Source organism: Tubulanus polymorphus, chromosome 5, assembly GCF_964204645.1.
Source record: "Tubulanus polymorphus chromosome 5, tnTubPoly1.2, whole genome shotgun sequence".
In the NCBI taxonomy this organism is placed as follows: domain Eukaryota; kingdom Metazoa; phylum Nemertea; class Palaeonemertea; order Tubulaniformes; family Tubulanidae; genus Tubulanus; species Tubulanus polymorphus.
This window is the reverse complement of record NC_134029.1, coordinates 16,530,181-16,557,929: the sequence shown is the minus strand read 5'-3', so window position 1 is coordinate 16,557,929 and position 27,749 is coordinate 16,530,181. Positions and strand designations below refer to the sequence as shown.

Below are 27,749 nucleotides of genomic sequence, written 5' to 3'. Positions count from 1 at the left end.
TTATTTGTTTCGAGGGTGAGGATGGAAATATGTCACCAATATGTTGGAGCTCAAAGTAGGGTTGTTCGAAGTACCCTTGCGGGTGAGACGTTAGCTTTAGCGGATGCGGTGATGCCGCCTTACCTTTATGCTTGATGTACACGGAGCTTATGTTTGGCAGAAAGGAGTTTGGTTTAGTTGATGTGATATGCCTCACTGATAGTAAATCGCTGTGTGAAGCAGTCGTTTCCAACAAAGCAGTTACTGAGAAACGTTTCAGAATCGATATAGCTGCTATAAAAGAAGTTATTGAAAATGGTGCGCTGAAAGAGCTGCGTTGGATCGACTCGAATAAACAACTAGCTGATTGCCTTACAAAATAAATTGCCCATGGGCAAAGCGTGGTTTACCTTGAAAGCTAGAGGTTGTTTGGGGTAAGGGCATTGCTTGAAAAATCTTTTTAATTCGTGACTTAAAAGTTCTATATTGTATTTCATCTTTCGCAAAGAATTATTTTGTAGTCAAATAAGACCAAAAATATACATTTCGTAGGGTACAGGTAGGCGCGGCAGGGAAACTATTTTATATTTTCAAAGAAATATTTTTCACAATATGAAAAAATATTCAAATAAAATTCATATGATGTCACATATCAGAGGGTGGCTGAATATTGAGTGTTGGAAACTTCTTCCAACGTATGGCCGCGGAATCTAAACCGGCGCAGTAAGAAATCGGCGTATTAGATCGTTTTAAATCCTGGAATTTACTAATACAATATTCAGACCTCGACCTATACTTGTAGTTTGCTGCTTAATATTTTCAGGTCACAAGAAATTACAATTTATTATAAATTATATCAAACCGAAAACATAGCGCTCATCTTCTGTTGATGAAATGTCAGACGCCCCAGCAAGCAGCGTCTAGTAGTGTATACCATACGAGCGTGTGTTTGTGTATGCAACAGTCTATTATAGCACTCCGCGCGCACGTGGAGGCCTTGTGTAAGTGAATGTTCGCTTGCACTTCAGTGTCAATCAACTCAATCACCGGGTTATTAAAATGAAACAATACCTATGGCGGATAATAATTACATTCTCATCAGCAATGAGCATTTGAAATTTGCTCGTATACGGCACCTAGTCCAATGAAACGTTTGCCATTCTATGGCTTTCCCATAATTATTTTAGTAGCGCCGGAATTCCCCGTATATCCCAAAAACAGCCAATCACATTCGCTCGTAGAGACAACGCCCCCCAATCGAGGTCATTGCAATTTTATACGCGAGAGCTAAGAATTTTCCCGTCAAAAACAGTTTATCGTAGAATTTTAACAAAGTTGACCATGTACATCGACGGAGGTTCGTCATGTCTTCAAGCGCATCGATTATACGTCGTTTAACCCAAGAACCAATGAAACAAATGCTCACATAAAAAAACGTACCGTGATTTTACATGAAATTGGCTCAATGCCAACTTCATATCGCTAACAAAGGTAAACCAAAAAGGTGCGTCAGCTGCGGGTCTGTTGCAGGCTTTGGAGTCTGGAACTATTCAGTGGACGCTATAAACATTGTTGATGCCATGTAAATAGATAAGCCATGACTTATCAATTTTTGTAATTCTTCAGTAGAAAAGTGTTCTACTCCGTTAGAAAGTTACGACTTGTAATTCTTCAGTGGAAAAGCGTTCTGCTCCGTTAAAAAGAAAGATAGATGAGATTGTTAGATATGTGGACTTGGGCTTTTTGGGGTTAGAAAAAATTGACGGTACAGAGGGGATACCGAGCTCGGTTGCGCATGTGCGTGGAATGTGTGTTTCGGAATTAGTCTTTTACAATGGGTGTCACTAGGGGGTCTTAGGTTTAGTGACACCCCTTTTACAATGCGTGTAAGAGGCCTTACTGGAAATTAAGGTGATTATCAGTTTCATGGAAATATAACAGATCTTGGCTCTATTAAACGTCCTTGGTTTTACTATGTATGTGGTAGATTCTAAAACCGAGGCCAATTCAACCCTTTCATCTTCATTTTCCACTTCATTGTGCATTGTGGGTCATACCACTAAACCTGCACAAAATTTAAACTAACTTAATTGAAGCTAGCAAATTATCCAGCTTATAATGCAAGCTGATCGCCCATTCATGTGAAATCGAGGACCCGCTTCTACAGTTTCATATTATCGACTAATCAAACTATAAACCGGCCTCCTGGTCATTAGATCCAATCTCCGAGTGAACTGCAATCAGGTCATTCCTTATCCAACCTAACACTGTAAACATTTACAGTAAGTGCATCAACTAAGTTTGGTAGGAATTGATTATTACATTTATCATGAGGATTTATTGTTATCGTCATGGTTATTATCATTTTTTCAATTTTTTGACATGTCGAATCATGTTTCCTATCAAAATCGACTACTGTGTGTCCAAAACGCATTGCCAAAGCTGTAAAAAATACATAGCAATCTGTCTAAATGTGTAGATCCTGTATGAAGGTTTCGTCTTATTTCAGCCGGTGGTTTTAATTTCCTGGTACTTTCTCCGGAAGTGGATTGACAACAGAATGGTATTCTTTCTGTTGGAGTGGATTAACAACAGAATGGTTTTCTTTCGGTGCTTAGGAGTCACCCTCCCTCAGCAGGTATTTGAACCCGATGGCATTGTGAACCTCAGCCACAGCACGAACCCCTGCCTGATTAGCACCACATTGCAGAAATTTGCGCACTTAGCCATGACGTCACTATAAGCCAATTTGTTGTATCATTTCATGTTATTCTAACAATAGCTATCCATGAATATGCCATGTTTTCATGTGGCTAAGGTGTGCATGTACATGCGCACTTGGGCTGGGGTTCATGCAGTGGCAGTCAAACAATTCCATCGGGTTTGAATTCTTGCCGCGGAAGGATGTGTAGGGTAAGACTGAATAGACATGAACGTGTGTTCCAGATAACTCCATTGATTCCGTGTAGTAAGTAAATCAATTCTGTTACTCATTGCGTACATCATACATATACGTTCAACTCTAAGACCATTGACTAAACTGGCAACCCAAAAATATTCAAAAACCTGATTTTAACTTCCATGCATAAGGAAAGTAGGAATGGCTTGTTGCATGACATATGAAAAGTGAAATCGCTGCTGCGGCTAGAAAATCATCAAATTTCAAAGTGATTATTCTACAATCCGAATTGAAATAAGATTATCACCATATACACTCAGAATTTTACCTTCATAATATCCTTTTTAAAGGCAGAAAATAAACAATGAAATTTACAACCACTGTGCATATCTGGTGAACACATACAGAAACTAAAATGAGGCAAAGCCTCGAATGCCCCCGGCCTGAAATTCACCGCCACGTGAAGTTACAGGGTTTGTGGTAAATGTGTTAGAAATATCATGGCCACAATTACTTCTATAAGAATGATATTAGAGAACATGTGTACAAAGTATAAATAATTTATCAACAGTTGCAGCCTCTAGGCTGTTTTCCCCTGATGGCCATAATTTGAATCAGTCAACAATTGCGGCCTCTAGTAATAATTTGAATTGAATTGACCCAATTTTAAATAGGGTTCTGGCCCAAGTGATACCCTACTTGTGCACCAAGTTTAAAATTAATCGGTCAACAATTGCGGCCTCTAGGCTATTAACGTAATTTTTCATATCGGCCCCCTGGTGGCCATTATTTGAATCGAATTGACCCAACTTTAGATAGGATTTCGGGGCCAAGTGATACCCTACTTGTGTACCAAGTTTGAAAACAATCGGTCAACAATTGAGGCCTCTAGGCTGTAAACGTTGGTCTTCATGTCGGCCCCCTGGTGGCAATAATTTGAATTGAATCAACCCAATTTTAAATAGGGTTCTGGCCGAAGTGATATCCTACTTGTTTACCAAGTTTGAAATGAATCCGTCACCAATTGCAGCCTCTAGGCGGTTAATGTCGTTTTCATGTTGGCCCCCTGGTGGCCATAATTTGAATCGAATCAACCCAATTATAAAATAGGGTTCTGGCCCAAGTGATATCCTACAATTGCGGCCTCAAGGCTGTTAACATCGTTTTTTATGTCGGCCCCCTGGTGGCCAACTCAACTTAAGTTGAGCCGGGGCATAATGAATAACCAATCACAAAATATGTCATAAGATACAACTTTGCAGCAATTATTATGAATGTAGTTACAAAATATGTCTAGGTACCGATATGACAGAAATACCCTGTTATTTCATTATTCATTGTGACTGGTGGAGAGAACTTAAGACAGAGTAAATCCTAAATGAGCTATGTCTTATAGTTAACTACAATATCAAATATCAAGATTACTAAGTTAAAACTAAGATCTTCCATCAAAGCATGTTGAAAAAACCCCGAAATTGCGATAGACAGACGGAATTACAGTACAACGAAAACTGAGCGCCATAGCTATCTGCCCTAAGATAGCAAAATCCGTGCAAAAATCCCTGATTTGTGATCATGCCATCTTGATACTGATTGGGTTGTATATTTGTAACCAAATATCAAGAAAATCCATCAAAGCTTTTTTAAAACTTCCTGAAATAACTTTGAGTGAACACAAAAAAGACTTTGCCCCGTGTGGGCTAAAAAAGCAGCTAAATCATCTACCTCCAAAAATTACAACAATTTTGAAGACCCTAGTGGTCTATGTGAGTTTTTAGATGTAACACGTAGAATGCGTATTAGTAGAATTCATGAAAATGCTCCAAAATAAGGAAAATTGATCATTCTTTAAACTTACGACTGACATTAGCAACTTCATCTAATAAAAATGAAAAATGAAAGGGATAAATATTTCCAGAGTGCTTCATGCAACCAGTGAGGTGTGTTATATTCCCAGAAATATAGGGATTCGAATCTACAATGGTAATGAGTTCAAGTTTAGAAATCGTGTTTTCCGTAGGCTTCATGAAATCAGAAATCGGAATCGCGGATTGCATCGACCCACATGCTCTTAACACTAATAATAGACTACCGTAGCTGCACACCATCACTGACATTTACATAGCAACTGATCTACACCCCACTTGTGACGCGACGTCACAAGGCCCACCATTCGTAGCGTCAAGTGCAACTGCTACTGTGGTAGACACAAGAAATTAACGAGAACAGCAGCGGTTCACATGAACCCGACACATTTTATTTTAGACGCCATTACAACTTGTTTCTCAACTAACATGCACTGCCCTGTCGTCAGTGCGCGTGCGCAAACATTGGGACCGGAGTATCACGCCATCCAAGTGTACGGTTACGGGAATTGGAGGAATTATATTATAAATGATGAAGTCCCGACAAACTCCAGCCACATCAATGTTACGTTTAAAATAAAAGTGTCTTTTACAAATCACTGATCACAAGAACTCTGACTGTTCCTTCATTAACTGCAGGCCTTTATAGCAGCTAGCCGAGGAGCTGGTCTAACAGGAACCAAATTTTCCATTTCTTTGGATGATTCTAAAAGTTCCCTAACATCACAACACAATATCACCAACGGATAAAGACAATTGATGGGTCTGTTCGAAAACCTGTAACTGGTCTTAATTCCCGCAACGCAAATCAAACCATCCGGACCCTTAGGTTATCACCTCAAGTTTCCACTGAAAACAATCTTTTTCCGAGAGGACCAAAACAACATCACCGATCTTACATGGGCATTCTCCCATGAAAGCACTTTGCGGCATGCCATGCCTCTCCCATAGCGCAGTAAGATACTCTTCAAGCCAACGCTTTTGAAAATCGGCATATAAACAACCACGTTTTTTCACACAGATCACAACATCGCTCTGTTTAACATAATCTGGATCGTCCACTGATAAAACGACCCATGAATAACTGCGACGGTGTAATCGGCACTGGATCTGCAACTCCGTCAAATAACGCAGTTAACGGAGATTATTTAACGTACATTCTATTTCGGTAACGACTGTTTGCAGTTCAGTAAATCCCAACTTTGAACAATTGAGAGTTTTCTTTAATGCACGTTTTGTAAGTCCGATGTGTCTCTTGTAAAATCTGCCAAACCATGGACCACAACGCGGAATGAATTTCCATTCACACCCTCTATCAGCTAAATTTCGCTCTAACTCGGGCGAAGTAAACAACTCTTTCAGATGCTTTTCAGCGGATTGAAATGTCCGAAATACAGCACGACGGACAGGATCTGCGACTGTAGAAACAACGGAAACTTTACTTAACACAAATGTCGGTAATGACAAATTAATAACCAACACGAGATGAATACACCTGCTTACTGCACATGTGAACAGAATAATATACGACTTTACCAATGATACCGGATTTATAACAGCTAGGAACTCAAACGGACCAGGATAATCAATCCCTGTAACCGCAAACGGTGGAGCATCCTTAACCTTTCTTTTGGTAAAGGGGGTGGAGTACCTGTCGTCAGTGCGCGTGCACAAACATTGGGACCGGAGTATCACGCCATCCAAGTGTAACGTGAATTGGGGGAATTGATGATAAATTCCCGACAGCTACAGGACCCTTGCAGCAGGTGTGCCTAAAAACACAGTCGCTGATTGGATATCATGATGCATAGGGTCTGATACCATTAATGAGGAATCTCCATCGAAATTTCAAATTTGTAGATAATCACACATTTAAGCTATAAAAGCCAAGAATTGGCAAAATCAACTGCATGCAAAGAACCAAATTTGCAGAAATCTCCAAGGAATCAATAACTACAAATTAGGTTCTTTGCCGAGTCATGAATATTCCATTGAACCATTTGTGCCCAAAATCAGCACCAGTATTGGCATAATATTTTGTGCCACGAAAAGACGGACTAAGTCAATCAAAAGTGATAGCATTCGTAAATCAACCAAAAGGTTGAAGAATCACCAAAATTTTTCCGAAGTCGTGATGATCTTTTTGAAAAGTAAAATGGTTGTCAATAGTTTAAAGACGTGATTGTTGATGTTGAGCTATCTGTGCATGCCCATTTTTATAAAATCACCAGGAAAACATCTCACGACGTTAACTAAAGCACATGCCTGAATATGCGCCTTGAGATGAAACTTCTTCAAGTGAATGCAAGGCAATAGAATAATATATAATAGTATTATAGAAGGGCTATGAATATATAAAATGGCATATAAGCTAACCATGTCTTCACCCAGATTCCTTATGCGTACAATAACAGTAACAGCAATTTATCAGTTACACCTACATATCCTGACTTTGACACTTGAGGTATGTTCTGATTTAGATCAAACAGGGTTGACGGTCTATCAACACGCATAGAACTGTCTGACCACTTTTGCTTTATATCATCACATACACATTGGTTAATGTTTCTGAAGTTTTGACTGTAAAGTCATTCTCATTGCCGTGATAGCTGGTGCCTCCTTTTTTGGCTTCAGGATAGCAAACTCAGTCTGTTTGCACGCAGCGGTGAATGGAAGGTTGCCTCTTGACACCAGTCTCATTAAAAAATACCAAAAAACCAAATGTGACACTGTAAATAAAACCCGAGCAAGACTGTATATACGTAAACGTACAAACATATATGTAATATTCACGTGCCTGTGCCGCTTTCTTACTGATGGTCTATCAATGCGCATAGCACTGTCAGTTCAATTGCGAGGTATCCACGGACCTAACTATGCACTGTATATAAGCAACACAAAACTGCTCCCCATGTGCAACTTTTACTTTTAGGCAAACTCAGTACCAGATGTGAAGTACCAACTGCGCACCCCTTGATGGAGAAACCCATCCTCATCGGAGCTGCACTGTCGATGTCATACAACTACACTTCGGATACCTCAGGACCATACTCTCATCTGGATAATTTGCGTTTTGAAATGTGCTTCCTTTCTATCTAGTCAACACGCGGGACAATCAACTTAGAGGACTACATCAACATCTACCCGAAAAAAAAACTACATTAAACTATCGGACTATTTACGCATAGAAAACGATTAAAAAAGAAATAAAAATGGACAAAATGATCTTCAACCTTGTAATATAGTTACTTCCAAAATTTCGATGTATTTGATTAGGCAGCCAAAAAATAACCTCAATCAGTCGCTTGCCCGTTCAAACTGGTTGGAAGATTGTTTGAATGAACCGGAACCGAATTTCCCAATTATGTACTTCAATTAAAACAAATAAATTGCCCATGGGCAAAGTGTGGTTTACCTTGAAAGCTAGAGGTTGTTTGGAGTAAGAGCATTGCTTGAAAAATCTTTTTAATTCGTGACTTCAAAGTTCTAGAAGTTTATATTGTATTTTATCTTTCTTAAAGAATTATTTTGTAGTCAAATAAGACGAAAGATAAACATTTGTTTATGGTCTACCTCCAAAATTTTGTAGGGTACAGGTAGGTGCGGCGTTGGAAACTATTTCATATTTTAAAAAAAATATTTTTCACAATATGAAAATATATTCAAATAAAATTCATATGATGTCACATATCAAGAGGGTGGCTGAATATTGAGTCTTGGAAACGAAACCTCTTCCAATGTATGGCCGCGGAAGCTAAAACCAGGGCGTAGTATTAGATCGTTTTAAATCCTGGAATTTACCATTACAATATTCAGACCTCGACCTATACCTATGGTTAGCTGCTTAGTATTTTCAGGTCACAAGAAATTACAATAGGTATTAGAATGAATCAATACCTATGGCGAAATGTGAAATAATTACATTATCACCAACAATGAGCATTTAAAATTCGCACATATACGGCACCTAGTCCAATGAAACGTTCGCCATAAATGGCTTTCCCATAATTATTTTAGAAGCACCGGAATTCCCCGTATATCCCAAAAACAGCCAATCACATTTGCTCGTAGAGACGACGCCCCAAATCGAGGTCATTGCAATTTTATACACAAGAGCTAAGAATTTTCCCGCCAAAAACAGTTTTTCGCCGAATTTAAATAAAGTTGACCATGTCATCGACGGAGGTTCGTCATGTCTTCAATTGCATCGATTATACATCGTTTAACCCGAGAACCAATGAAAAAAATTCTCACATAAAAAAACATACCGCTATGTTACATGAATTGGCCCAATGCCAACCTCATACTGCTGACAAAGGTAAACCAAAAATTATGTAAACTCAACCGCCGATCACACAACTATAGCTGTACTTCGATTTCCGATTTCAAAATCAAACCCCCTGTTTCGCTCCCGGCAGGTGTGGTGGGTTTGTAGGGGACACTCAATCAAAAAATTTAAACGAAATTTACCAACCAAATAAAAAACAGGGTCAATCCCTATTTTAAGATCAAAAACAGCAATAATATAATTTTTTGGATGGCACTAATTTTCGCACAAGAATACCAAACTTTCATTGTTAAACATGACTAGCACCACTACACGCATTAAGCAATCCTCCGAAAATAACTAGTTATGAAAGGTTGCTGGAGATGCCAACAGACAGAGCGCTCCTATGTCAGAACGTCGAATATTGTTTGGTGATGCTACCGTACCGATACCTACATTTGATATTATAAATGTAAGTAGCAAATATAGCAATAACAGTTTTCTGCATATTTGAGATAAAACGATTTATAGCAATTAGAAATAGAATGTCGCTGAAGACCACTGATGCCCCAAAATCAGGTGAAACACCTGAGTGTAAAATACACACCAAGCGTATGTCAACCCGTTTATGAAGGCAGGAAATGAAAATCACAAAAACAGCTTCCGGTGACCATGACCTAGAGGACCTGAAATCTGAGCAGTTACCCATAGTCTCATCCATCAAATTTCACCTAGTTAACTTAAACCGTTTATGAGTTAGAGCCCAGAAGTGAAAATACAAAAAAAACCGCTGAAGTCTAATCAGTCACTCATGGTGTCTAGGGTAACCAATCCGAAAAATTTCCGAAAAGTTATCTTAAACCATTTATGAATTAAGAGCCCGGAAATTAAAAATACATAACAATACAAACTACAATAAACTTTCGGACTATTTACATGTAAAAAACGACCAAAAAAATGTAACAAGAGCCCCAAAGGGGCACTATCGGATGTGGCAAATGGATGCATTCTGTGGGTTATATTTGTCAAAATTCATCTTTTCAAAAATCGAATAGGAATTCATAGGGCCACACATTTCATACTGGTATCTTGATTGTTTCCACCCTCTTATCGTATGCACTATATGAAGTGCTGCTTTGCTTGATCATAGCCCCCCTAGGCATTACTTATACACGGGGGAGGGGGGTGGGGGGCCCTCCCAACTATGTTACTGAAAACAGTGAAATCCATCCACCTACACAGAGTTACATAGATTTACCTGCTTCATGATCTGTAGTAATATCAAGATAGATAAGAAAGGAAAGTGAAGCATGCTAAAATATTTGATATAGTAGTTTAAACATTGTTTAGATGATAACAAATTCAAATCAGTAGACATTTATTTGCAGAATCCACACTGAAAAGGTTTTAACTTGAATAAGGGCAGGGGTGGATCCAGGAGTGACTTACGATCATAGTATCAATTGAAAGGGCAGTTTTCCACCAAAAAGGGTTCCAAAAACAATATATATGTATAAACATATATCTACTTTTCATTCTCTAATGTTTCACTGACAGTTTTATAGGGGTTTTCTGTATTTATCAGACCTTTAAACGAAGTTTTCTGCATGAGTTACGGTACCAGTATTTATGTATTTGAATAAATTGAAATTTGAAATATTTACCTTCGACTGAGTCTAAACCTGGCAAAAATGTAAGCTTGGTGACACAGGATGTACTTATAAACTCCATCAAATTACCTAACTGCACCCTAGAATATAATGTAACTGCCTTCTAGAGATGTGTCTACAACAATCTGATCTATAGCTCAAGGACCAGTAATATAAACGGGTATTATCTTAACCTCTGAGATTAAGTCAATTCATTTTCAATTATATCAACCACAGGTTAAAGATAAAACAAGTCTATAAAACTGACCCCTGTAGTTTAACAATAATCAGGATTTGATACCTTGTACCATTGATGTATCCAGACCGTAGTTTCTGTATCGTTGCTACCAATGCAGGTTGTAATTCTTTATTTGTATCTGAAACATACATTTATCACAATCATAATGATGAATTGCTTCATTTGGATTATATCAGAAGACCCGGCTTGCCAGTACCAATTGCTTATCGCTTTGTCTCAGACAAGATAAGATGTAGAATTTTCTTATTCCAATTCATGTGATGATGAATGATTGTCACTCTGACCATTTCAGAGTTTGCTTTCCCATGAGGACTAGGCAAGCAGGATCAACTGTATATAAAGCACCAGTATATCAAATCAATTTAATGCATGTTTTATAATCGTATGTTATTTTTTGTTATTTCACTCATACTTTCATGCAAAGAAGCAAAGCAAAATTAAGCAATAGCAGAAAGCTACATACAGATGTCAATTGACAACTGCCTGTTAGAAGCCCAATTATGAGATCATAGCAGTCTTTGAGACATAGACTGACCTATGTTTTCAGTACATGATATTACCGCTAGGAGACACAGTAAACAATTGCCAGTACATCTTAATACGGATAAGACTGATTTGGATGGAAATTCTTACAAATTAAGACTAAAAATTACAATTTTTGCACAAAGATTCTGATTTTATCCATCGAACATGCGATGCTACCCCCTAGGAGTGTACACGTACATACTAAAACTTCAACCAATTGACTAATGCATTGAAAAAACTTTCAAACTTTTCCCATGAAAACTTCATAAATCTATTGTCGTATGTCTAAGACATGTTCTGAACATCAACTATCAAACAACCTTGTTTGGGCCAGTTTATACACTGCAGATCTTTTTATGGAAAAATCTCTCATGTACAAAGCAAATATCCAAACAATCAATTGACATGTGCTCAATATTTCTGAAACTAGGGGTCTAGGCAGGGTTCAAATTTCACGACGGCAATCGACGGCTTTTGTCGACGATGTATTAGTACATAGCCGTTGACGTATCTTTGTACCGATGGCTTCAAAAATGCCGTCTATCAAAATTCTTTAAAATGCCGTTGACAATTTCAATCACTGACACCAGATTTTGTAATCAAAATTCTGTAAAAATTCTGAAAAGTTTGACATGAAATTGAAAGTTACAGCGGCTGATGCCTAAACTGTATGCCATACGGTGCTGCCACCATGCAAAAACAACTGCTATTAACATGAATTGTTACCCAGTTGTGTTACCCAGTTATTGAATAGTTATGGTATGTATAGTGTTTATACGGTATACCGACTTCAGTCTGTTATAAGTGTGAATCATTCAGTGTTTATACTTGACTTACCCCTATAAACTGTACCTATATAAATATCTGTTTACTGACCACAGTGAGTCCCAGCCACAGTACTTTAATAAATGTACGTGCTTTGTAATATTATACGTCTGGTGTCGTCGTTAGTTTTATGGGTTTTAGTTCGACCCTGGAGCTTGGATCCGAAAAAGAATTGGGTATTTCGGCCCTGGAGTTTCATCCGTAACAGAATTTTTATCTGAATTTTTAAAACTCCCATGGAGGCCCAATATTCATTCCTTCAGTAGTTTAATTTAATAGTTATACACAATGCCATATTCTATCTTTGAGAAATTATAGATTATTAGAATATTACTATGTTATAAGTTCTTTCAATAATTTAGTAATCAATTCAATATTCAATTTCAATCACATATCATTATGAACCGACCCAACTCTAATGATTTCATTTTTAGTGTTAAATTTTTACAAATATTGTTGACAATATTATAATTGATTTGATATACATTTAAATGTTTAAGTCAAGTAACCAAATAACTCTCAAATAGGATTAGTTTTCAATGTTTATGGAATACATAATCAACCAGGTATTGTTTTCAAGATAGGCACTTTCTGTGGTGAGAGCTTAACTTGCTGTGGATCGCTTCCACCATCCACAGCATTTCTGAAAGCAACTTGCTGTGGATGAAAAATTCTGAAATTCGAATCCTGCTAGGGACACCATGCCCACTTGGGAAGTCATTTGAAATGCTCAACAATCAGAAAATCTCAATATTCAACACCCCCTGGTGAACGTATACTGAAACCAATGACCTTGAAAATCACCACAATGATAGAAAATGTCATGAGCTACAATTTTGATTTTACAAGTGTGACCTGTACAGCGCCCACTAGATATCAGATTGGGAAAAATGGCTCAGCAACATTTAGCCCATGGCCAAAAATATTGACATACCAAATTTTGTCAAGATTGGATAATAATTGTAGGACAAGTAGCAATTTAAAGATTTTCTAAGCGCCACCGTACAGCGCCCCCTAGAGATTAAAGTTTGATAACCGCTCTAGTTTAGCCCTTGGCCCATAGTATCTACATACCAAGTTTTGTCAACATCGGACTACAATTGTAGGACAAATAGCGATTTAACCCTTTCAGTGCTGACTAGTTAATACCCTATAGTGCTAGAGATAATTTGAAATTTAAAAAAAATTCCACCCTACTGTGTTTAATAACGACAATACCACTATAGTGCGTCTACACCGCGGCGCTGTGTATCGTTAGTTACTAGTATTTCACTATGTTTGACAGGTGCTGCCATTTTTCAAGAGAGACAATTACTAATTACATCAATACACCGCGGTGTACTCGCAAAATCTATCACTGATTTATACACCGCACTGCAGTGTAGACGCACTGAAAGGGTTAAAGATTTTACAAGCATGACCTGTACAGCGCCCCCTAAAGGTCAAATTGGGCAAACGGCTCTATAACATTTTTCCCTTGGCCTGTAGTATCTATAAACCAAATCTCGTTAGGTTGGATTATAATTGTAGGACAAAGAAGCGATTTAAAGATTTTACAAGTGTGGCCGGAAGTTTTGCTGTTAGGTGCTGCCATCTACAGTGCGGTTTTGTATTATGATTTTTGGCGGCAACAGATCCAGTTTGAGACTGGTCATCGGTCTGATGACATCTCTGGAGTGAAATTGTAGTAATTAAACGTGATTATTTATTCAAGTATATCTGTTGTCACAGGTCCTTCTTTGCTCTGCATGTTTGACGAGCTGTTTTGTACGCTTCTCTAATCTCCAGGACCTCAATTAACTGACACAGGGAAACCTCAAGCAGGAATTTACGACCTGTCACACAAGCACCACCCGTACGGCACCCCCTAGAGATCAAATTGGGAAAACAGCTCTATAACTTTTTAGCCCTTGGCTTGTAGTATCTACATACTAAGTTTCATCAACATCGGACAATAATTGTAGGACAAGTAACGATCTAAAGATTTTACATGCGCCACCCGTACAGCACCCCCTTGAGATCAAATTTGACAAACGGCTCTATAACTTTTTAGCCCTTGGCCCATATTAGCTTCATACCAAGTTTGGTCAAGATTCGAAAAGAACTGTAGCACTAGTAGTAAATTGAAGCAAAAGTTGATGGACGGACAGACGGATCATCATGATACTGTATTATCACCACGCTTAAAAAATGGATCTGTCCTATTAAGAACTCATCTTAAGCACCTGCTGAGTCGATAGATCTAGTAAATTTACAGATAAGAACGTATTATGATTTGGAATAGATTTAAGAAATTAATCTTTTTATTGAAATAGTTGAATAAATACATATATTGTAGTGTAGATTTAATCAATAAATTATGAGTTGATTTTGTCTGGGTTTCGAGCCGATGTTGATTTCGGCTTTTATGGATTACAAATTCTATACTGATAAACAATTTATGCCTGCAACATGTGTGTAAATATCAATCTATTCCACTAGTTCCGTGTGTTTCTTAATAAACGGGAGAGTCACTCTTGAACTTAGTTATTAGAAAAATAATGTCCATTTAGTTATAGAAATTAATTACCTTTTTGAAAATTCTATAATAATATTAGTTCTGTCCTAATCTTTATTACTGTATGAACCAATGATATGCTTTGTAAATATGATGTAATAAAATAAATTTGAATTTAAATTAAATTTGAATATGAGAATCAAGCATAACTCAAGCATGTTTTTTCCACTTGTGTTACTTGTCTTTCGTTAACAGTTCCAGAGTTTCAAGCACATAGGAGTAAATGAAATGAACTGTTAATCACTGCAAACCTATTCCAGTGTTATGTCGATCGACATGTGTAACCCAAATATCAAGACATTACATTGAAGCGTCTTTAAAACTTCCCAAAATAACTGGATTTCGTCTACGGATGGACGAACGAACGGACGGCTTAAAATCCCTCAAAAGGAAAGAAATGAGTTTGCCTGCTAATACGCACAAAAAATACTTTTGAAATAATTGGAATATGTTTGTGGAACAAAAACCAACCGACTCTGCATTAGATCCTGCTCTGGACGGTTAAATAATCAAAAGGAAATCTAATTTCTATCCATCACAACATTGAACGATCCTGCTCAGGTGGATAGAAAATCGACAACACCTAATGTTTTTTATCCACCACAGCAGACACGTGTGTTTGTTTACTTCCGCTATGGGTGCGCTGTGAGATCTGCTGTGGCCGAAAGAAAACAAGGATCTCCCAGCAGTTAACAGGCAAACTATTTCCGGGTTTCCCAAATATCCGTCATTTTAAGAAGATCGCACAAACTGCTAATCGTAACGCTGAAACTGCGGGCGAAACAGCTAAAATAATAACGCTGAAAGAATTATTTCTGGGTAACCAGGATGACATAATTTAAACATAAGTGGCAACATCTACTGACATTTGGGTGCATGAGCCGTGGTACGAAAATGTCTTTGAGGCATGGAATTGTCTTTTTCGCTACATGAAACAAAACATCATCTTTTTGGCGGGGATTGTTGCCCATAGAGACACCATATTGAATCCGTTGAAGAGCACAGGCTTAATTTGTGATATTGCGCAAATGATAGGAACAGGAAATACTTTGTAATTCTAAATAGGGTATCAGAAATTCAATTATCATGTCAAATTACTTCCAAATACTTGATTCGTGGCTCAAATTATATAAATAATTATTCATTTTCTAAAATTTAACATTTTCTGACGCTAATCAGTAAGACCGCAAATGCAGAACATAAGCGGAACATCTACGGCCTAATGGACCAGACCAATTCAATTCAATATAAAAATGCATACAAGATAGATAAAACCTATTGAATATTTGTAATATCAATATCCGCGAACAAAACAACGAACTGAAGCTATTTGAACTGCATGTATCTAGCGTTTTTCAGTCGCGTGCGTGCGTACATACCATTCTTAATAACTGGCATTCCATATTTAGTCCGAGTATGTTTTTTCGTGAATCAATTGCTAGTCCAGATATGTTTTTTTTCTCGGTTGTGCGGGAATGCCGATTGTCGATCGCCTATAGTGGATTTCCACCGGTGTTGCCTGACAGTAAGCAATTTCAATTTTAAAGTATGATGTACAATATATACATAGAATCCACGTGCAGATTCGGAGCGTGATATTTCTATCAGAATTCTACATTCCGCTAAGTAGCTGTTAGTTGTCGAATGCGAGAGATGAATTGTATGTGATGAAAAAAAGTGGAAAATATGCAAATAATAATAATAATCAACAGAATTACAACAGGGTTTTCGACGAAAGTCAGAAAACCCTAATAATCAGGCAAATCTCAATAGGGTTTTCTGTGAAGAAACAGAAAACCCTAAACGCTTAAGTTTGAAACTCATCAAAATCATAGAACATGTGATGAGCTACAATTTTGTAATTTAATCGTGGTAACAAAATATGCCTAGGTACCAATATAAATTCGGTGATCCCAATTCCATGTGAAGAGATGTATCCTATGACAGTGCTAATAATAATTAATTGCCAAAACTATAACTGAAAACCTGTTGATATTTCCTTCAAGACATCTTTTTCCACTTATGATCAATTGACTGATCGCAAAATCCATCTAAAATGCTTAAGATGCCTTCCCAAACAATACCCATCACAAATTTCAATGAAAAATGGCAAACCATTAGGAAGTTATAGGTCTCGGAATTTAGGCCTTTTTGGGCACAGGTCAGCCATTTTGAGTCCGATCGACCTAATTTTTCTCATGCAGATGGAACCTTGGGAGATACGACTAAATCTGAAAGATCAACATAATTAAGAAAGTGTCTTCAAAATTTCCCTTGAAAACTTCAAAAATGTGTACAAAAAAAATGAACAACAATGGCTTCCAGTCAGCCACCTTGATTGTGATCAGGCCAGTTTTGGGGCAGACGATGTATCTAGGGTAGATGCATATGTGTAAACCAAATATCAAGACAATCAATAAAAGCGTCTTTAAAACTTCCCAAAATAACTGGATTCTGTCTATGGATGGACGAACGGATGATAAGTGAACGCGATAGCTTGCTGGGAATTAAGTCCCAAGTGAGCTAAAAACTGGATTTCATCTATGTGTAGACAGTGATGGATGCCTTGAATGGATGCCCCAATAAACCGTAGAAATATCAACACAATAGCTTGCTTCAGAGAAGAACACTGGCACTGAAAACAAATGGTTGCCTAGCAAGTTGGTTAGCAGAGCTAATAATGGAATCTCACAAAGTGCTGAAAGATTTTTAGCCAAATTAGTATCTATCTAAGAGAGTTTAATGTTTACGTGAAATGAAAATGTTTACCTCACCTTTAAAATCGAAGTACCAACTCATGACTGGTATGATAAGTAAAGGTCTACCTAGCATGTTCCAATCACGTTTTAATGAAGCGACATCCGTGCGAAAAAGGTCTATCAGAAAATCTATATCCAAACTCAAGTAATAGATCTCTGGATCGAGAAACTGAACATAAAAATATGTTGATTAATTCAAAATGGTAGCAATAAAGCTAGACTGAATCATAGTTAACTTAATGTAAATTTTAAACTCTCTATATACAAGGGATAAGCGCAACATGCCCACTTGGTGAAATGCTTGAACATCTCATGATTTCAATATTTAATGCCCCCTGTCAAAAAATACAAACACCAATGACCTCAAAACTCACCACTATCATAGAACACATGTCATTAACTACAAATGTGCAATTAACTGTGGTTATAAAATATGCATTATTACCATATACATCAACAAATTTTGCTTAATAAAGATTTTTTTGTGTTTTCACAGACAACCCTATTGCTTTCCTCTGAATAAATATCATCTTTTTTTCTCCTTTCCAAGGAGATTAGCCCCAAAAGTCACCAAAAGCCTAAAGCTCCTTAACTACTAAACAGATTTCTACCATATTTTCTCAGATTTTACTTTAGGCCTAACCCAATACCAACAGGTCTCAAGTATCTTGCTTTTGATCGACCCCTTTGTTCATACCCCAGTGGTCTAAAGAGATTTGTATAGGCCTGTATATGCTTAACAAATATTGCATTGATACCTACTCAGTTTCTATCAATCGCTTCTTGTATAGAATATGTGTCAAAAGGAGCTTGAATAAAAACCAGTTTGGATAAGGCCTACAGACTGAGTGTTGTTGTATGGTCAAGGCAGAATGAATTGAAACAGGTTTGTATAGAAGTTCGTCAGCATTCTTATCAGTGTATAAAGTAAACCGATAATTGTCACATGACATAGCTTTGTGGAAAAGTATCCAATATCAGCCTCTGGAGAACGAATACAGTTGTGATCAAAATATTATTCTTTGTATTGGCCAGTTCCCTTACCTAAAAAGGTTTGCATATTGCACGGCAGAAAACCCATTATCGCTGCTTTGCAGCTATATTTCAATTTTAACTCCAATTCAATACATTGAGAACTAGACACTTGGTAATCTCAATTCCAAGTGGGGAGATAAGTCCTGACAGTGCTAAATGAATAGCAAGACTGCAAGTCAAAAATCAAATGAAGGCTGATGAGCCTATGAGGTTGCCTAATTAATGCATAAGAAATGTATGTTTAAAAAACCCATCTGATGCAAATTTCAATGATTAATGGCATATGAAGAAGCTACAAGCCTCAGAATTGAGACCAAAATAACCATCATTTGCACAAAAGGGTCACAAGATGGCCATCTTGCGTCCGATCAACCCATTTTTTTCCTATGATGATGGACCTTAGAGGATACATATAGGCCTATACATATATGAAATATCAGGACGGTTGATAGAAGACTCTTCAAAATTTCCCTTGAAAACTTCTCCATTGTGCCAGTTTTTGGCTGTAGATGTGTTAAGGGTACGGTATTGCTTAGAATTAACTTAATGAAAACTGTGCATCATACATGCAATTGGAATGCGTTTTAAAATCGATACAACGATATACGGTACGCATTTAATTTCTTTCCTAAAAGCCAATCGATTTTTTTTTTTTAACGTAAATGAAACGGAAAATAAACATGAACGATGTCAATTTAATCTAAGCAGTACCGTAGATACATACATGTTGTAACCAAGAATCAAGAGTATCCATCGAAACATTTTCAAAACTTCTCACAATAACTGGATTCCGTCAATGGAACAAACCCACAAACCAATGAATGAAAAGTGAATGCAATAGCCGGCAGTGGCCAAGTGGGCTGAAAAGTGTGCCCTTCATTCTTTTCATAAAAATGTCATGCGGATTAACACAGTATTGAGCGCTTATGGCATCTACCACTATGGGTACAGTAACCAGGATTTAGCATACATGCAAAACCCTGGTTACTATATACACTGTATAGTAGTTAGCATGTTATATGTACTCCCTTTACCCTTTCCCAACTATTTCAAGAGAAAACTTACATGTCAAATAAAGTTTTCCGAGTTTTTTTTTGGATTCCACAAATTAATGGTTCTAAGATCTCTGGGTTTATCCGCATATTATATTACCAAACTAAAGCACATGTAGATGATATAAATCAATTAAGCTTTAATACATGCCTCTACGAACTGTTACTAGGGGTGCTAACATATGCAGCTAACGATAGTGTCAGCACTAAGAGTGCTAGTGCGCGATAAGCAAAACACAACACATGACGTAAAAAAGCTATGTTAGGTTTTATACCTAGAATAGCAGTAGTAAGAGGAAATATAATGGTAGGACGTCCAAGAACTTTCCAGTTGTTTCTTAAATATGCGACGTCAGTTTTAAATAATTCTGCTGTAATATCACTATCCATTGACAGGAAAAACTGTTTCGAATCTAACATCTGAATATAATAAAATATTCTACTAAACATTTCAAGAAATTAAACTAAAAATTGACAAGACACCCAGTTTTACAACAATTTTGGTTCTAATGGTAACACAATCTTTTTAATTTAAATTCAGTTCCACAGTAATAGGTTACAATTTGATGCTATCAGTTCAATGATTGTAATGAATGAATTCGAAGCAAAATTTAACTGGGGCCAGAGTTTGAACAATTTGAGTAAAACTGGTATGTTAAGATTGCATCTAAAGTAATATTGAATCTCTATTTTAACTACAGATGTGATAAATTCTTTGAAATAATCAATCAATCAAATAGTGAAACTCATGATTTTAACTGAATTGCACTTAAAATTCTTTGAGGCACTCCATCGCTACAGATAAATCCAATTTCTACATACCTGAGGTAAAAACGCATAGATCTGATTTCCAATCATGTATAATTTACTAGTAGACAGTAAGCCTACATCATGTGAGGCTCGACCTGTTAAACCCAGCTTCTCGTTTTTACCTGAAAAGAAAAACCAATTTATCTTTTCATCATCTTAACTAACTACGCCCTGCAGCACCGACAAAGACATGTGGAATCATAGATATAAGGAATGCCACTTATCATCTGCTACACATTCTAGTCCCATTCTAAATCAATACTGTTCCAATTACTTAGTTCTGATTCCTTAGTATAGGTGGCAAGGAAGTCCAAGAGTTTCGAGAAAAAAAATCATCTAGAAGTTACAGTATGCAATTGGATTGTGCAATTACAGTATGCGATGGGATGACTTTTGAGAAAATTAATCCCGCAATATAAAGGTTAATTAATACAGGGCATGATACTAACTTGGGGGAGAGTTCTAAATTTGATTAAATTGAATATCCCTAAAATAGATTATGAATTGAATTAAAAGAACTTTCAAGAGATGTATACCTAAATGTGAATACAAATAACTAAGTACTCTGGCAGGATGAACCTGGATAGGAGAAACTTCGGCAAATGTCTGTACATGTAATCCATGTGCCATTAACATTTCTTGAATACTTGCATCTTCAGCTAATATAACAACTGAAATAAAGAAAACTGTTTGCATTACATAAGAGTTGCTACCACAGGCAATGAAAAAAGGGATTTTGAGGAGCCAAGGGCTAAAACTCAGAATTTGAGGGATTTTTAACCCTCAAAAATGGATTTTGGAATTTGAGGGGTTTTTGAGGGATTTGAGGGGCTGTAGGAACCCTGTTTAGGATGCTGGTAAACCAGTCATTTTCAACGGATTTGCATCGATCTGAGAAATGATAAAAATTGATTGAAAAGGCGGAAATCCACCGCACGGCCGAAAATTATCATCCCTGTTAAGAGTTCTTAATGCAGGTGTCAATGAATGACCTGAACCCCACGGGTGAGGCATTCCACAGGCATACAATCAATACGATGTCCATACAATGCTATTTGCCTGCCGTACATGAATCGATTCATTATCGTATTTTAATAGACTGCCTAACGTAACGGATTTTTTAACTTCTGTATCAATGTTGTATGTCTTTACTGACGGAATATTAATGAAATGAACAAACGTCGAATAAATGTTGGACTCAACGAACCCATATTCCATTGCTAGGGTTCAATCGGATGAATGATGACGTCATATCTCAATCTGTATGTGTATTAGACTGGTTGTCTGTCTCATTCAATAAGCTTATGGAAGATAGAGACCGGTAACCAGTCTTGGATACAACCGTATAATAAAAAGTTTTATGGAATTGAATTATCGGTGCATGAATCGTAACCCGTGGACATTGCCAAATCTTTATTCTTAAAATCTGTAATCTAAACTGCTTATATGAAGTGCCACTTTTTGATGCAACGGACCCTTTGACGCTTATTGACGCTAATTGGTGTGACCCGTCGATGGCGATTCAGTTCGTACCGTGACTGACTGTGAGAACATCGAATGCCTTATATCTCCATGTTGGCAGTTGTTGTATAGAAGTTGAATATCTCGTTACACAAAAACTAACCAAAGTCTTATTGTGATAGTACACCTGTCTGACCAGTAAGCCCTGTCCGCGAATCCTTACCGTATGCCTGTTGTATTGAAAATAGAAATAATCGAATGCCTCATCCGGGGTGGGGGGTTCAGGTCATTCATTGACACCTGCATAAATGACATCTTGGAAAGATGATTACATTTGAGAATTTTGAACTAGCAGATACAGCTGACATTTCATGACCCAGTACAAACGATAGGCCTACTTGTTCAAACGTTAAGACAGTACAAACCAAACGGGGCAGGTTATTACTGCCAAATCCCTTCAGTGGAGTATCACTAAATGTGTGGTTTTTGATACTTTCACAATAGGATATTCTTTTGAGTATACGCCATCTATCAGATTATAAAAGCTTAACACGTGACTAACTACCCCTTTACTTGACCTTTTAGACAAATCAGGAGTAGGTCTGTCATTGATTATTTTCTGAGCAATGTTAGTTTGCGGGATGCAAGTAATGGTAACTAGGGTTCCAGGCACACCACACCTATATGGGAAGTGGTTTGAAATGCTTAACCCTTACAATACCGCTACCATATAGCATACGGTACAAATTGACAAGCTAGCATACCCGCACCCAGTGCTTCATCTAGCCAAAAATGGAAGGGCGGTCCGCCCCACCCACGAAAATAGCCGCCCTTGTGCCCTTCAGATGTGTCCCATGCACGCCCTTGTGCCCTCATCTTTTGCCGTAGGTCCGCCATCCTGCACTTGTCAGTCACGAGTAATGAGTCAGAGCTTTCAAAGTAAGCCGAGGCATCCGACTGTTAGTAAGTTTCCTTCGACGGCTATGAAATATCTCCTATGATATCAACGATAGTAGCTCATGTGATCAGTAGTTATATTCAAATGTACTGCAGTCAGTATGCATCGTGTGAAAACGTGCCTCAGACGCGTGGCCTAGTTTAAGTTTCCAGGAAATTGGCTGACTTCAAACTACTGCCAATCATTCTAGCAACTGCCGTTGTAAAGCTGGTAGTGTACATTCGATGGATTGTTTCGTTTTGAACACATCGTGATGCTCTGGATCCTTTTATCTAGACTATTAGACAAATTTTATATATACAAGGTGAAAAACTTTGTTCGGTGAACTCACAGAGAGACTCGCACAGACAATTAGTTTGAGTAGCCTAAAAGCTGGCTACTTACCAATTATCAACAGTTACTTGCCAATCACTCACACTATCAATTTAAATCAATTAATTTGATATTTCTAAGATTAAAAATATGCAATTTCATGTAGGCCTATACACTATTGCTGGCTCTTTTTCGCTGTATTTGCTACTTGAGATTGCTTTTTTCTGCAATTTTTTTGTCTGCAACTGGTTTTCCAAATCATTTTGAAAGCCCTATCTAGATTAACTTTTGTTCATTGACAGGCATAGGTGTAAGGATGTACTGTGGTCAAGTGTGTCACTCATGGCAAAATCAGAGTTAAACATAGTTTCTGCTTTTTTCTGCAATTTTTTTGTCTGCAACTGGTTTTCCAAATCATTTGAAAGCCCTATCTAGATTAACTTTTGTTCATTGACAGGCATAGGTGTAAGGATGTACTGTGGTCAAGTGTGTCACTCATGGCAAAATCAGAGTTAAACATAGTTTCTAGTCCTAAATCGTAGTAGAGGGTACCTCGATTCTATGCAATAGGGAACATTGCAGTTTGCCCCTAAAACAGACGAGAGCGCGTTATTATGTGCCCTTCCTCCGATGGAATCACGCACAAAAATGCCCTTATTTGAAATCAGCACCCTGCCCTTTTTTAATGCTAGATGAAGCACTGCGCACCGTATGTGATACGGTATCGCTTAACCCTTCTTCTAGAAGGGCATATCTATCAGTATCAGCCGGTGCTGCCATCTGCATAAAATCCAAGATGGCAGCAGCCAGGAAAAAACAATTTGGCTGGATGAAACGTGTCAGCAGCTGGTATATGATGCTGACAGTGCTGGACCTGTCTGTGAATCCTTGTCGTATGCCTGTCGAGTTAGAGAGGAGCAGTGGCCGCCGGTCATTGGTCTCGTCAATCCAGGGTTTATGGTTCAAACCCTGGTGGCGATAGAGTTTCTTGGTCGAAGGTTCTTCTCTGGTCTCTCCCCCATCGCGCAAAAGAAACATTGAACCCGCTTATAATGCCCTGCGTGGCGCTTAGCGGGTAGAGGGTGTTAAAAAAAAGTGATGCTGGGGACTTGGAATTTGGTAGTGAACAAATTGAGAGTGACAATGAATATGGCAGTGCAGTTCAGATGATGAGACTTAGTCAGAAAATAGGTTTAGTGTCGGCAATGATTTTGATGATGAAAATGAAATCAGTGACAATTTGTTTAGACCTTGTTGATCCTATTGTCATGGCAATGGACACCAATGACAATAATGAAGAACCAGAAACTGTCCATCCTTAAGGTCACATATATCCAAATTATTTGTCTTATTTGTTAGCCCAAAGGTTATCAACACCATGATATATAATATATCAGTGTTAAATACTTAGGTAAGAAATTTTCCGAGGCCTGAAATTATACCCCAATCACTCCCCTTACATCAGGCCTTCCGACGTATTGGTAGAAAAGTGGGTAAATGAGTGGAAAAATAAATTTTTTAGTTGTTCTATTCCTTTGAAATTTTTACAACATAAAGTAAGGATATATGGCATATAATTTCAGTTGAAATTGAATAGATCAGTGCATTTTCCTGGGAGACAGAGCAGTTTATCTGAGACTTTTTCGTGAATTTTTTTCATGGTGGCCATCTTGGAGTATGTGACCTTGACCTCAAGTTCACTTATATCCAAATTATTTATGTCTACTTTGTTGGCCCAAAAGTTATCAACAACATGCTATATATTCAACACCCCCTGGTAAACATAGCAATGAACGGACATTTCCCCCCCCAGCCAAAAGTCGTCCTATCTTCCCCAGAAATACTGCTGAGAGGAATTGTGAAAAGGAATTGATTATTTCTTCTCTTCAGACTTTATAATGTTCTTATTCTAAGTTATTTCAAAGTAACTATCAGTTTTAATAATAAAGTGCGTGGCTGACGATGTAGTAGTAATAGCGCAAAGGCCATATCTACAAAGCATAGTGTAGTTGCCCCGACAGTGCGTCAATAATATTCCTACCCACCCTATTTTTCATAATGGTAGTCCATACACTTTAGCCAATGACACTGTGCATAAGCACTGTTCTCTCTGTGAGAGATACAATGTACTTCAATGAATGCATAAGTTCACGTGACAGGCACTACTCGGTGGTAGTTTTAATAACAGCATAGTCCACATGATAACATTAAAACGTACTTAAAATGGCTCTGAAAATCCTCAAAACTCGCCCTTTGGGCTTCATACCTGCGGTGTTCCTCTTGGCATAGATACAAGCTTGTACAATTTTCCCCCAATAATGACTAATAGACATCTTTTTTACCATCACAGAAACCCTGCCTTATGCAGCTGTCAATCTGCTGTCTGTACCTACCCCCCACAGACAATCGACGTCGACCTTGTCGATGTCTTGACGATCTGTTTTTGTTAGGATGGCGAAAGCCTGTCTATAACAAGTGCAAGGATGCGTCGTTACAATGTCGAATGTCTAGCATTGCGAACTAGGGCAGGATAGCGAATGTTTGTCTGAATAAATTGCCATTGAAAAGACGACCTGTCTGGAGTGATGTTAGAATTTTATAGTAGTGTAAATGACATTTTTGAACGTAATTATGAACAGTATTCGAAACATACATAGGCCGACACATGATAACCACGGTACTATGGACTTTTGAAAAATATACAGTTGATGCAAGTGTGAAGTTTGAACATGTGTCGAATTTGGCATTTTCCAACGACCTCACCGGATCCATCTGGTAGCACCTGGGGCACACGCAACCCTCGCTCTAGATCTTCAGTTGGCCCCCAAAAATCTTTCCCATAAAAAATTTGTCTAAAGGCTCCTAATGTTTTTTTCTAAGGTTGAAACAATCTTTATCTTTGGAAATGGTTTCTCCAGGGGTTTCCTATTTCAAAATTTTCCTGGAGGAGCATCTTCAAAACTTCCCAAAATAACTGGATTCTATCTACCCTATGGTCTTGTTACGAATGGATAAAATCCTACCTTACCAATTGTAATCTAATTATTTGTATCGGCGATTTGTATTCTTCTGACCCATGTTTACCAAAATATGGTGTATCACAGGGGTCTGTCCTAGGAACCCTATTGTACACCATCTACGTTCTACCAATTTTTATGCTGATGATTCTCAGTTGTATATCAAGATTAAACCTAAAGTTGACGTAACTTCCGCTAAAAATACTCTCCAGCTTTGCTATGTTGATCTAAAGCGTTGGATGGATTTAAATTTTTTGCAGGTGAATGGAGACAAACCGAGTTTTCACTTGTCGGTAATCCATCACAGCTCACTAAACTCTCCGATTTTGTTTTAGATCTAGACGATTTCTGTTATCACCCCTGTTCATTTGGTCAGAAACCTACGTGTTTTTTTTTACGACAGCATGACTATGTCTAAACATATTAATAAGTTATGCTCTACAGCATAATACCACTTACAGAATATTAGTAAAATTAGACAATTTTTAGACCAAGTGACTACTGAACACTTTTTCATGCTTTTGTTACCACTCGTCTAGATTACTGTAATTCTTTACTATTTGGTCTCCCAGACAATATTATAACTAACCTACAGCGTGTTCAAAATTCTGCAGCTCGTGTTGTTACTCAAAACTCAAAATTCTGTCATATATCACCAATTATTCATGACCTTCACTGGCTCCCAATCAAATCTCGTATCCAGTTTAAAATCATAACATTCAAATCCCTAAACTTTCTTGCATCACAATATCTACAGTCACTTGTGCAATACAAATCATCCGCTAGAGTTTTTAAGATCTAACAATCAATCCCTGCTAGTCATTTCCCACGTTGATCTTGTCTCAGCCGGGCATAGAGCCTATGCGTACTCTGCTCCAGTACTCTGGAATAATTAACATAGTCCAATTAAATCTAGTCCTTCAATCGATGTTTTTAAATCTAATCTCAAAACCCATTTGTTCATCAAAGCTTTTAATCAAACCATTTTTGTTCTCTGTTTTATGTTCGCTTTTTATATATGATGTAAAGCCAATGAGCATATTTAATATGGATTTTAGGCTGAATAAATTATCGTCATTAATTATTATTACTATAACGAACAAACCGACAGAAAACAGATGAAAAGTGAATGCTGAAGTCCCAAGTGGGCTAAAAAGGGTAAAAAGCTAAATATTTTGATCTTCTGCTCCAACTTTTGAACCTCTAAGAGTCAGTGTAGTTGTTTTAAAAATAAAAGGCAAAACAAAATCTCCAGACAAAAAGTCACCCCGGGAGAAATCAATTCTATTGGTGCTATCTTAAGTAGGCACTTGAGCATGTTGCCATTGCCGCCCTGGTACTTGATTATACTGTGCATTTTACCTTGAACAACTAAATCTGGTTTAGGTTCGGTAACTAGACGTCTGTTCAACGGATCTAACTCCCCTGGCGACAGGAACCCCTAAAATTAACAAATGCATTATTCAGTACAGAAACTTGACTTTTTTAGGCTAGGCTCATAGCGCAACATTATTCGATAT

At 37.6% G+C, this 27,749-nt stretch overlaps 1 protein-coding gene across 9 annotated transcripts in view; it reads right to left on the bottom strand.

Moving 5' to 3' along the window:
- Positions 1-27,749, bottom strand: part of LOC141906396 (phosphorylase b kinase regulatory subunit alpha, liver isoform-like) — an 82,252-nt gene that overhangs the window by 40,392 nt on the left and 14,111 nt on the right. For 7 of the 9 annotated variants that reach the window (XM_074795657.1, XM_074795662.1, XM_074795663.1 and 4 more), the window contains exons 12-18: positions 27,592-27,670; positions 21,018-21,167; positions 20,494-20,603; positions 17,600-17,753; positions 10,961-11,036; positions 10,675-10,760; positions 4,737-4,757 (exon numbers count right to left, since the gene is read on the bottom strand). In XM_074795657.1, coding sequence (XP_074651758.1) covers positions 4,737-4,757; positions 10,675-10,760; positions 10,961-11,036; positions 17,600-17,753; positions 20,494-20,603; positions 21,018-21,167; positions 27,592-27,670 — 676 coding nt within the window. The remainder of the gene's footprint in view (positions 1-4,736; positions 4,758-10,674; positions 10,761-10,960; positions 11,037-17,599; positions 17,754-20,493; positions 20,604-21,017; positions 21,168-27,591; positions 27,671-27,749) is intronic. The other 2 variants (XM_074795660.1, XM_074795661.1) reach the window with 2 other exon arrangements.